The 12,271-nt window shown below is 47.0% G+C and overlaps 1 protein-coding gene across 1 annotated transcript in view; it reads right to left on the reverse strand.

Moving 5' to 3' along the window:
- Window positions 1-12,271, reverse strand: part of iav (transient receptor potential cation channel subfamily V iav) — a 59,893-nt gene that overhangs the window by 11,008 nt on the left and 36,614 nt on the right. The window contains exons 7-11 of the mRNA XM_071686994.1: window positions 11,154-11,269; window positions 10,899-11,003; window positions 10,022-10,195; window positions 8,075-8,253; window positions 4,187-4,403 (exon numbers count right to left, since the gene is read on the reverse strand). Coding sequence (XP_071543095.1) covers window positions 4,187-4,403; window positions 8,075-8,253; window positions 10,022-10,195; window positions 10,899-11,003; window positions 11,154-11,269 — 791 coding nt within the window. The remainder of the gene's footprint in view (window positions 1-4,186; window positions 4,404-8,074; window positions 8,254-10,021; window positions 10,196-10,898; window positions 11,004-11,153; window positions 11,270-12,271) is intronic.

Genomic DNA, 12,271 nt, shown 5'->3' on the forward strand with positions numbered 1-12,271 from the left:
AATCCTGCAGCTGGTCTGGAAGGGCAAAAGGTAATAGGGTAGCTTTAAAAGCCTCTGGTTCTTGCAGGCTTACTGGCTCGTGTGTGAGGATATCAACAGAGGGGAGGGGAAGTTTGTCACTTGATACGCGAGGTCGATAATTTCACTTGGAGGGCTCGAACTGGTGGTTTCGTGACCTGGTGAGTGTGTCTGCGTTGGTGTATGACACCCTGCTTGATTCCACAACGTTCACTTCAGGTAGCATATTGACTTGAGCTTTAATGATGATTGGTTTTGAGAGAGCGACACCATGTGGGGGACATGAGAACTTCCCAACAGTCGATCGAGCGCCTCCCAACCCAGCAGGCAGGTGATGGACGACCCTCATTTGTTTAGCTTCGCTTAGAAAGTCGATATACCATCAATAATTAGCGAGGGGGAAGTCAGAGACCACCATCTCTGCCCACCATCCCTGGCTGGGGCGGTGGCATCTTCATCAATGTGAAGACTAAGTGAGGCCACTGGCTGATTAAGGTACGTATTGTAGTGATATTGTGAGGATTTTCGTTTCAGAAAAGCCGTTCCGTCGATCTACAGATGATCCGTGATTAGAAGGGGTTCCCTTCCTGGACGGGCGGTGGATGGAGTTGCTTGTAAGGGAAGTATACAAGAGGCGTCTCGAACCGTAGACAGTGTCCTGAAGCAGGACTCTCCTGGGGAACACGACCAGACAACATACCTTGCACCAATCGGGAGTTATGCATCTGCCATGTTGTCGACCCTCTGACCTCACTAATAATCTGAAAGGACTTCCGCCACATTACACCCGTGGCAGGTAAGATCCAAGGCACACAAACAACAACCAGGAAAGCAGTAAAACAAATGAAAATCAGGAGACTTGACCGGAACGTGGCAGCAGTAGAAACAACAACAACAACCCACCCACCCACACACACACACACACACACACACACACACACACACACACACACAAACACACACCCAGGCCTGCAGGAGACCAGCGTATCCCCTCTGAAGGTAAGCAAGAACAATCCCGGGAAAGAGCGAAAGGAAAATGAACCTCCACTGAGCAGTGGGTGGAATGGATTGAGGAGACACCAGGAGGGCGGGAAATCGGTGCCTGAGGATGATTTGCTACGCATAGGACGCCAAAAAGGTGAGGCACGGACCGAGTCATGATCCTCAACAGCATAGACGAGTCACGATTCTCCAGCTTATGGCTTGCCAACGTCCAAGCTTACCAGGAAGCTTTGACAGCTTGGCTTCTCTGCTTCTCTCTCCGCTAACTAATGTATAGCCTGGTTTACGGTCGTCCCATTGCAGAAGTAGTGGCTGGAGCGACAGATTTAGAAATGGCGTCCCTCAGGACTCTGTTCTGTCGCCGATCCTCTCTCTCTCTCTCTCTCTCTCTCTCTCTCTCTCTCTCTCTCTCTCTCTCTCTCTCTCTCTCTCTCTCTCTCTCTCTCTCTCTCTCTCTCTCTCTCTCTCTCTCTCTCTCTCTCTCTCTCTCTCTCTCTCTCTCTCTCTCTCTCTCTCTCTCTCTCTCTCAGTATCTATCCCTAGTCATCTTTACTCCGGTGATCTCGCGCTCCACACTTCCACTCACTTCCACCCCACACCTTCTCCTTCTTCTCCTTAGCCCTCATTCGCCCAAGTATGGAGTACGATCCGCATATCGAGGATCAAATACCTTCCACTTCATGAACGCTCGCTTTCATTTCTTTTTTTTCAGAGATTGTTTTTCCGTCTGCTTTGGTGCTGCATCCTTATCTTTGTTCGACAGACATCATCTCGGCTACCGTTTTCATGAGCTATCTGCGTGTGCTATGTCCACTCCTGCCGTTCACCTGTCCTCTCCTGCCCTCATGTCCTCTCCTACCAACCGCCTGTCCTACCCTACCGTGCAATAGAGACCATAATTGCGACTGCGGCCTAATTACACCGAGTTCTTGTCCTATTCATCTCCCTTCCTTCATTAATCTCTACATCTCTCTTTCTCTCTTACGTCACTCCTCGATCCCTAGCCTTGTTAGCTGCATTACCAATGCTATCGATTTCCATTCATTATCTCCATAAGAGGGTCGAGAGGCAAGTGTCCATATATATATATATATATATATATATATATATATATATATATATATATATATATATATATATATATTTCTTTCAAACTATTCGCCATTTCCCGCGTTAGCAAGGTAGCGTTAAGAACAGAGGACTGGGCCTCTGAGGGAATATCCTCACCTGGCCCCCTTCTCTGTTCCTTCTTTTGGAAAATTAAAAAAAAAACAAGAGGGAAGGATTTCCAGCCCCCCGCTCCCTCCCCTTTTAGTCGCCTTCTACGACACGTAGGGAATACGTGGGAAGTATTCTTTCTCCCCTATCCCCTGGGATATATATATAAATACATATATATATATATATATATATATATATATATATATATATATATATATATATATATATATTAATATATATATATATATATATATATATATATATATATATATATATATATATATATATATATATATATATATATATATATATATATATATATATGTGTGTGTGTGTGTGTGTGTGTGTGTGTGTGTGTGTGTGTGTGTGTGTGTGTGTGTGCGTGTGTGTGTGTGTGAACGGCTTTTTAATATGTGTAGTCTCCTCCCATCACTGGAACTAGTTATGAGTTTGGTGTTAATCACTATAATCTCCCTCGTTAGTCTCATTAATTGCTTTTGTACATAATGTTCTTAGATTCCACCTTCTTGTAAAGCCGATCATCTCCCAGATCCCTTCACCTACTTACAGGTTAGCCAAAAAAAACTGAACCAATGGATCTCATCTTACATCCCTACGACTTATTCCCTACAATCGACTGAAGAGTTTATTGACATCTTGAAGAATAAAGAACCACATTGCATCACAGATCCCCTAGCTATGTTAGTCCTTAGAAAAGTAAGCACAAAGAAGCACCGAAGGGTGAACTCTGAGCTCTTCCAAAGTGAGAGAATTAGCGCTTCGAGGAGCGGGAGAAAAAGCTGGTGAGCGTGCCTAGCTGGAAGTGTCGGAGATAAGACTGATCTCGACAACCCACTGAACCTTCACCCTTGGCAATGAGTGATATGATCAGTGGGAATGAGTTGCAATGTTCATGAGTTTCAACATTGCCATGATCATAACTGAGAGAATATTTGCTAAAGATTTTGTGGGAGTGGAGTCCATCGGCTCTTGTATCGGCAGTTTCAGCAGTGAAGACTACATGAATAAGATCAGCAAGTCCTTCAGTATTCCTGCTTATTGTACGTGCATCATGAGAGACTTCAGAAGCCCTCGAGAGTAAGGTTATGAAGCTATCATCGCAGGACCCAACACATACCTCAGGACCACAGTCTACTCAAGAGGATCAATATGATCAACAAGCAATGCGACCCAGACAAACATGTCAGGCTTCATAACATGCATTTACGCAGGTGTTGCCACCACCTCATTAACAAGGAGACTAACAAAACACCTGGGAGAGGATGGTTATGAGTAACATATGTTCCAGCAGCGCTCAAGGAGTTTAACCAGAAGACGACTTGTAAAACACCAACTTATAAAGACCGATCATGACATAAGGAATCTAATACTCAAGGAAGTCGTCTGGATAAGAGAATTTTCTCTTGTTCTTAAAGGCAAGTGAACCCATCCATTACTCTCAGTCTTCACAGCCAATCTTTTGCTCCCAATCAAGAAAAGAAAGAGTTGGCCGAAAATACTCAGCAGCTAATTGGAATCTTGCCTGGCTAGCTACTTTTTCGTCTGTCCCTCTCAACAAACGACCAACCCTCCGCTTCACTTATCGTCGTGATGAAGACACCGCTAAACATTATAGAGGATCAGCTAACATCTTCTCCTCGCCTGAATATGGGATAAAGTTTCTGAAACGTTGCAGCACGATCTTATCTGTTCTTTGTTCTAGATACATCTGATACAGTAAACAAAGGAGAGTTGATTTTCAGCCATTAACGAAAGATCAAAGCCCTGTCTGATCAGACGTTTAGGAAGCTTGTTAACGTTATATACACTATTGTTTTTAACGAAGGGAACATTGTTATGGTGCTAGGAAAAAAAAAAAAGACAGTAATACGAGAGGAATATGCATAGAAATAGCGAACTGAAACTAGTGGATAATTTGACTCACGTCATAATCGCCAAGTGTCATGTGGAAGAGGGCCATCCAGGTGGTGCGGTAGGAGGCGTACTTGCTGTCCTTGTCCTGTATGGGACTCTTGTAGAGGAAGAAGAAAGCCTCAGAGAAGCCGAGCAGCATGATGCAGTAGATGATGGAGAAGGTAAACATGTCCCCAGAGATCATCTTGTAGATCATTACCACGAACGGTCCCGTGAGCTTCAGGGCGCTGTTGGGGTGACATCGAACGTGAGGAGTTAAGGACGGGACGTGGTGGAGGAGAAGAGGGAACTTAGTGAGTCAAGGACGGGACGTGGTGGAGGAGAGCAGGGAATTTAGTGAGTCAAGGACGGGACGTGGTGAAGAGGGAACTTAGTGAGTCAAGGACGGGACGTGGTGGAGGAGAGCAGGGAACTTAGTGAGTCAAGGACGGGACGTGGTGGAGGAGAGCTGGGAACTTAGTGAGTCAAGGACGGGATGTTGCGAATGAAACGAAGCTTAGTGGGTAAAGGACATCACGTCTCGAGGGAGATAGAGAGACCTCAGTGGGTAAAGGATGAAGCAGCAGGCGAGGGAGACACAGCGCCGCCACAGAGCGACGCTGGGAATAAACTAATTACAGGAAAACATGAATGAAATTGAGACCAGTTCACTCTGTACCTCAAGATTCTCTACAAGATACATACCACTTGGCCGGAGGATGAGTTCTTGGCTTGCCTCAGAATTAATGATATGTAAAGGAGATGTGTGTGTGTGTGTGTGTGTGTGTGTGTGTGTGTGTGTGTGTGTTTAAAGTACATGCAGCCCTCCCATATGGCACCCTGAGAAGCGGGGAGATTATACAGACAATGAGACACAGCTGCTGTTGTGGATTTGCAGTCTCGATGGTTCAGCTGTCTCGTAATCGTAGACTTTGGTCCCTGGATTGTCGTGAAACATCTGTGAAGGAACTACTTGTTCCTGGTCCTTTTTATGGGCAGTTGTTAAGAATCCTTCATCTTATAGTACGTTGCTAAACAGCTAACAGAGTATCACTCATCCTACTGTGTTTAATGGAACAGTCACTCCCTCTCCTGTGGTATTTCACACAAGCCAAGGAAATTTCCTCTCGTCGATAATTCATAGTGTAAATGTGGCGTAGCCTCCTCTTCTCGTCTTTATTCCAAGACAGTACTGAAGTGAGGTGCGCCGTGGCATGTGTCGTGTGGTAGACCGCATGCCAATGTGTGGCGTGTCATGAGAAGTGTTAGGAGAAACCTCCATCATCTGGTGTCTGCTTTGGATCAGGTAGATAGATAGTAGATTCTAATTCACTCAGCAGTTCATTAGTTCAGACACTCGAACAGCATCATCAGACGTATGTTAACCCGAGGAATTTAAGCTTTGAACCACACTCTTGCACTCGCATCCACTCCTTCCTTCAGGCAGCGATGAGCACCGGCAGCGATCAGTCCCTCCTCTTGCAGCGTCTGTGTCAGCGTCTGAGGCCAATACCTCATCCTAGAGCAGCCAAGAGAGTTATGTACATATACCGTAGAAACTCACGAGTGATGATACGGAGGAGATGGAACCAGTAAGGGTCGTCAGTGGGTTGGTGTATCGGATGTGTTCTATGGCCATTATCAACCCGGCTCCCTGGAGCCTTGTGACATCTGGCCCTTGACAGAATCCATTTTCCTGGGCGGTATTCATAGCTTCTCCTGCAGATTACCATCGGACGTCTCTCTCTCTCTCTCTCTCTCTCTCTCTCTCTCTCTCTCTCTCTCTCTCTCTCTCTCTCTCTCTCTCTCTCTCTCTCTCTCTCTCTCGCTCTCTCTCTCTCTCTCTCTCTCTCTCTCTCTCTCTCTCTCTCTCTCTCTCTCTCTCTCTCTTTCTCTCTCTCTCTCTCTCTCTCTCTCTCTCTCTCTCTCTCTCGATGTCTGTGACAACGGCATGAACGTAGGATGAGAGCGGATGGCTGGGATCAGATAAGTAGGTCTCGTGCGTCGGACAGGATATTGGTGGACAGGGACAAGAAACCCACGCGTGTCTGGCCATGGCAGAAGCAGTCACGCACACACACACACACACACACACACACACACACCGCCATCAAAAGACCTGTACGAGCGCACGCCTGTATAAGCCTTGTGTGGGTAATTCCTCGAACGGTACACCAAATCCTCTTCCTTGTATGTTGCACGTCTGCGTCCATGGCAGAGTTTTGTGGCAGCGTCCACGTCAGGGGACCTCCGAGGCAGCGTCCACGTCAGGGGACCGCTGAGGCAGCGTCCACGTCAGGGGACCGCCGAGGCAGCGTCCACGTCAGGGGACCGCTGAGGCAGCGTCCACGTCAGGGAGCCGCCGAGGCAGCGTCCTCATCAGGGGGCCGCCGAGGCAGCGTCCACGTCAGGGGACCGCCGAGGCAGCGTCCACGTCAGGGGACCGCTGAGGCAGCGTCCACATCAGGGGAACGTCGGGGCAACGTCCACGACAGTGGAGATCAAGGGAGGTTTACCCAGCTAGGGAGATCAAGGGTTTTTTTTTACCCAATTAGGGGGATCAAGGGTGGTTTACCCAGTCATTGAGATCAGGGGTGGTTTACCCAGTCATTGAGATCAAGGGTGGTTTACCCAGTCATTGAGATCAAGGGTGGTTTACCCAGCTAGGGAGATCAAGGGTTTTTTTTACCCAATTAGGGGGGATTAAGGGTGGTTTACCCATTCATTGAGATCAAGGGTGGTTTATCCAGTTAGGGAGATCAAGGGAGTTTACCCAGTCATTGAGATCAAGGGTGATTTACCCAGTTAGGGAGATCAAGAGTGGTTTACCCAATTAGGGGGATCAAGGGTGGCTTACCCAGTTAGGGAGATCAAGGGTGGTTTACCAGTCATTGAGATCAAGAGTGGTTTACCCAGTTAGGGAGATCAAGGTTTTTTTTTTTACCCAATTTGGGGAATCCAGGGTGGTTTACCCAGTCATTGAGATCAAGGGTGGTTTACCCAGTTAGGGAGATCAAGAGTCGTTTACCCAGTCAGGGAGATCAAGGGTGGATTCGGCTTGGATTTATCGAAGCGGGTTCATGGTGTTGATTCGGAGTTTCGGAGCCTTCGTTGGCAGATCCTTTTATTGTGTGGGGGAAGGGAGGCGTTCGTGCCGATGTACATTAAAACTACCTAAAAGCAGATACAAATAATGAGCACATCATTCAGCGGTGAGAGAGATTATTAAGACTGCTCCTCAGGGTACGTCTCGAGATGAGATTCGTTAGCGGTCGAGAGAGGGAGTGTGTGTGTGTGTGTGTGTGTGTGTGTGTGTGTGTGACTCAAGTGAGGCTTCAAAGATTTACTCTGATAGATTCTTGGAAATGTGCCCGGTGAGATGATCCATCTCACTGGAGCTTAAAACTATCGTATTGGATGTTTGGTTTATGCGAAATGTGACATATGTGTCCATGACAGAGGCGAAAGAATGCAAAAAGATCGGTAAACCTTAATTGGCCACCTAAGATATACTTCTGTGAGAGGGTCAGACTATATTTTTTTTAAGGCACACACACACACACACACACGGATGGGAGGGATATTTCCCATCCATCGTCGCTGTCACCCCCTTCCCGTTAGCTTTGTGACTCATCTCCCCTGCCAAGTCCTCCTGTTCACAGCGACCATCCGTTTTCTTCTCCATCTCCCTACTTACTGAGGAAAAGACAAGAAAAAAAAAAACCGGTCCTCTAAACGTCTGTCACAGGTGGGATTCCAACGTGGGACTTCAGAGTGAAGGATGTGTTTGTTTGTCTAGACTTTGAGAGAGAGAGAGAGAGAGAGAGAGAGAGAGAGAGAGAGAGAGAGAGAGAGAGAGAGAGAGAGAGAGAGAGAGAGAGAGAGAGATAGGTCGTGCCCTTGGCATGGGGAGACTCACCCGGCGAAGAACATGAGCATGAACCAGGACCCGGCCACGGCGTAGGCCAGCAGCTCGTCCTCGATGACCCGCATCACGGGGTCCGGCTCCTTACTGAAGAAGTAGACCAGGCGGCAGGGCACGCACAATATGATCAGCAGGTTCGATACCAGGAAGATAGCCTTGGGCGAGTTGCCGGACTGTAGAAGACAACACAAGATCAGTTGCCGGATTGTAGAAGACAACGCAAGATCAGTTGCCGGATTGCAGAGGACAACACAAGATCAGTTGCCGGACTGTAGAAGACAACACAAGATCAGTTGCCGGACTGTAGAAGACAACACAAGATCAGTTGCCGGACTGTAGAAGACAACACAAGATCAGTTGCCGGACTGTAGAAGACAACACAAGATCAGTTGCCGGATTGCAGAGGACAACACAAGATCAGTTGCCGGATTGCAGAGGACAACACAGGATTAGTTTGCTTGACTGCAGAGGACAACACAGGTTTAGTTTGCCTAACTGTAAAGGACAACACAGGGTTAGTTACCAGCCCGTAGACAACACTGTTGTCGACGGGCTATGTTTGTTTACAGGCTTTGTCTACGGGCTATGTTTGTTTGCTACAATCTGGCAACAGATTGTAGTAAACAGACATAGTAAGTTGCCATCCCATAGTTAACAAATGTAGTATGAGTTGCCAGCCTGTAAGCAGCAATGGATACGTTGCCAGGCTATACAAGCATGAGTTACCGTCCTGTAAGCAGCGTTGGGTACGTTGCCAGGCTATACAAGCATGAGTTACCGTCCTGCAAGCAGCACTGGTTACGTTGCCAGGCTATACAAGCATGAGTTACCGTCCTGTAAGCAGCGTTGGGTACGTTGCCAGGCTATACAAGCATGAGTTACCGTCTTGCAAGCAGCCCTTTGTTACGTTGCCAGGCTATACAAGCATGAGTTACCGTCCTGTAAGCAGCGTTGGTACGTTACCAGGCTATACAAGCATGAGTTACCGTCCTGCAAGCAGCAATGGGTACGTTGCCAGGCTATACAAGCATGAGTTACCGTCTTGCAAGCAGCACTGGTTACGTTGCCAGGCTATACAAGCATGAGTTACCGTCCTGTAAGCAGCGTTGGGTACGTTGCCAGGCTATACAAGCATGAGTTACCGTCCTGCAAGCAGCAATGGATACGTTGCCAGGCTATACAAGCATGAGTTACCGTCCTGCAAGCAGCACTGGTTACGTTGCCAGGCTATACAAGCATGAGTTACCGTCCTGCAAGCAGCAATGGATACGTTGCCAGGCTATACAAGCATGAGTTACCTTCCTGTAAGCAGCGCTGGGTACGTTGCCAGGCTATACAAGCATGAGTTACCGTCCTGCAAGCAGCAATGGATACGTTGCCAGGCTATACAAGCATGAGTTACCGTCTTGCAAGCAGCAATGGATACGTTGCCAGGCTATACAAGCATGAGTTACCTTCCTGTAAGCAGCGCTGGGTACGTTGCCAGGCTACACAAGCGGAGCGATAATTTGATGACCGTCAACAAGAGAGGATGGGCGGCTAATAAGTCATACTTTCACTCGGTAACCTAAGTGTACTGACGGGTGTCTGATGTCATAGATAATCCATGGTTAACTCACCAGACCATATTCTACTTACCAGGCCTTGGCTTACTCACCAGACCCTGGTCTACTTACCAAGCTTCGATGTACTCACCAGACCCTGTTCTACTTACGAGGCTTCGGTGTACCTACTATGCCTTGGTCTCTTTACCATTCTCTGGTGTATTCATCAGACCCTAGTCTACTTACCAGGCCCTTGTGTCCTCCCCGGACCCTGGTCTACCAACCTGGCTTTGATGTACACCCAGCCGCTGGTCTACTCACCAGTCCCTGGCCTACTCATCAGACCTTAGTGCACTTACTCGTTCCTTTTCTACTCACCAACCCCTGGTCTACTTACGAGGCCACGCATGAAGGAGGACAAGCCTTGGTTCATGATCTCCTCGCCCTGCTGGAAGACGACGTAGGAGATGACCCCGGCCAGAGTCCCCACCTCGAAGCAGTAACGGGCGATGTTCTTGACGTCGGTGTCGAAGAACTCGTTGTACAGCTTCTTCCGCACATCCGGGTCGGACTGCGGGAGGACGGAGGTGCTCAACTTGGAAGGACAAACGACAGGTGAGTCCTATTCAACGAAACTCATGGATTTCTACAAGAGAGTGAGCTCTGTTTTAAACAAAAGAGGTTAGGTTAGGTTAGGTTAGATTGTTGGTATCAGGACTTCAAGAAAGCACCTAACACTATTACAGATTTCTCGTTTTCGTTTTACGTCGGAGGCTCCAGTCTGACAACACCAGACGGGACTGATTCATGTAAGATCGTGGGCAAAAGTTTGGCATAAGTTTGAAGCCCCAAAGACCCAGTTTGATCCAGGTTGAAGCTGTACTGTACTTTCTGTGGGGAGAGAGAGAGAGAGAGAGAGAGAGAGAGAGAGAGAGAGAGAGAGAGAGAGAGAGAGAGAGAGAGAGAGAGAGAGAGAGAGAGAGAGAGAGACGGGGTTCGATACGGCTCCTTTCAAGTATATCTCATCGACTGTGCATATTTACTAAAGACCATAAGATCTTATGTCTGTATCAGCTGGTAAAGATGGAAATTTGAGCAGCCCTGTGTTAAGAGTCTCATTCTGAATAGCGTTGGTTCTCTTATTTACGAAAGGAAAATTGAAGTGGAGATGATGTGGACATTCTAAGTTTAGGAATGGGTTCCTGACGGGGAAATATTCTGAGACATGGAGAGAGGTGCGCTATCCGTCATCCCAGGGAGGACCAAGTGCTAACCTTGTGCATGTTCTTAGGTCCACAGTAGCAGGGGCGGAGGTAGACGGCCACACTGAGGAGGAGCAGCTGCAGCATCATGATGGCCAACCGCTTCAGGAACTGGTTCTGTTCGGCAGAAAAGATTAAAAAAAAAATAAAGTCTAAAAAGATCAAATGAATTTTTTTTTCTTCGTACAATCCTAGAGTTATATATGGGTTTAACACTGCAGTGACAAGATGGCCAGTCATTCCATGATGTGGTTTTGCCTATCTTACCCTAGCAAAGGTCTTCCATTTCTCTTCCAGGAGTCTTTGGATGATGCCACCTTCCAGCATGTCCAGGTGCTCGCTCTTGGTGCCGTTCAAGATGATCATCAGGGCCGAGTTCCAGTCTGTGGTACATACAGATAGATCTTCAGCCACATCTATGGGTTGCTTTGAAAACAGATTATGATGAATAGATAAGTAGAGAGATAGATAAATGTACAGATATATTGACAGACTGAAAGATGTATACATAGACGATAGATAGATAGATAATTGTATTGTCATAAGTAATTTTTCAGTGTCCAAGAGCCGGTTCTCTGAATCAGTGATAACGGGGGAGTACATGGCAGAGACAACATAAGACCCAAGGGTCTATTCCGAGGTTATCTGCTGGAAGACGGGAATAGAAACCTAGATTCCTACTGTGTGTAGATGCGGACAGGATAACAGAGCAGGAGGCTTATCAACACATTTTACAAATGAGAGCAAACATCAACAGACCATCTTAACCTTTCGAGGTTGTCTGTGATGGCAGAACAGATCGGGAACACGGGGCTTAGTGATGAGAGAGTAGAAATGTAAACATATGACTCCAGGATAAATGCCTACATAAACGTATTTTTTGTTTAACTACGGAAGCTCAACTAACGTCAGACGTGGACCTGAGCCGAGGTTTTCGTCCTCTTTACGCTGAAACGTTTTTATGATGTCTTCATCTACTCTCGTTGGTAAGACATTTCGTAGGTTAACAAATCCTGTTGAGGGACAGTACCTTGCCTCACTCGAAGTGAACTTTGCATCTGTTACGAAGAGTGAAAAAAGAATGATCTAGATCTAGAATCCCTGCTTAGATCAAGACTGACAAAGGGTTTCGATAATACTGAATACTTGCATTATATCAATAAAAGAAACCTACTATGATAATCAAACCATCAGCTTGGAGAACTCGGGGTTCGTCAGCTCAGTAAACCACCAGTGTGCGTCGTGTGGTTGTGACTATCAAACTGCAGACGTCCTGGGTCATCGAGGTACTGAGGAACGAGGGCCAACACAGTGATGATAACTTGAAGCAATATGAACCTCTCTCTCTGACCCTAGGAATTTCCACTACTCTGCCTCCCTTTGTG

This window comes from Panulirus ornatus, chromosome 43 (genome assembly GCF_036320965.1).
Source record: "Panulirus ornatus isolate Po-2019 chromosome 43, ASM3632096v1, whole genome shotgun sequence".
In the NCBI taxonomy this organism is placed as follows: domain Eukaryota; kingdom Metazoa; phylum Arthropoda; class Malacostraca; order Decapoda; family Palinuridae; genus Panulirus; species Panulirus ornatus.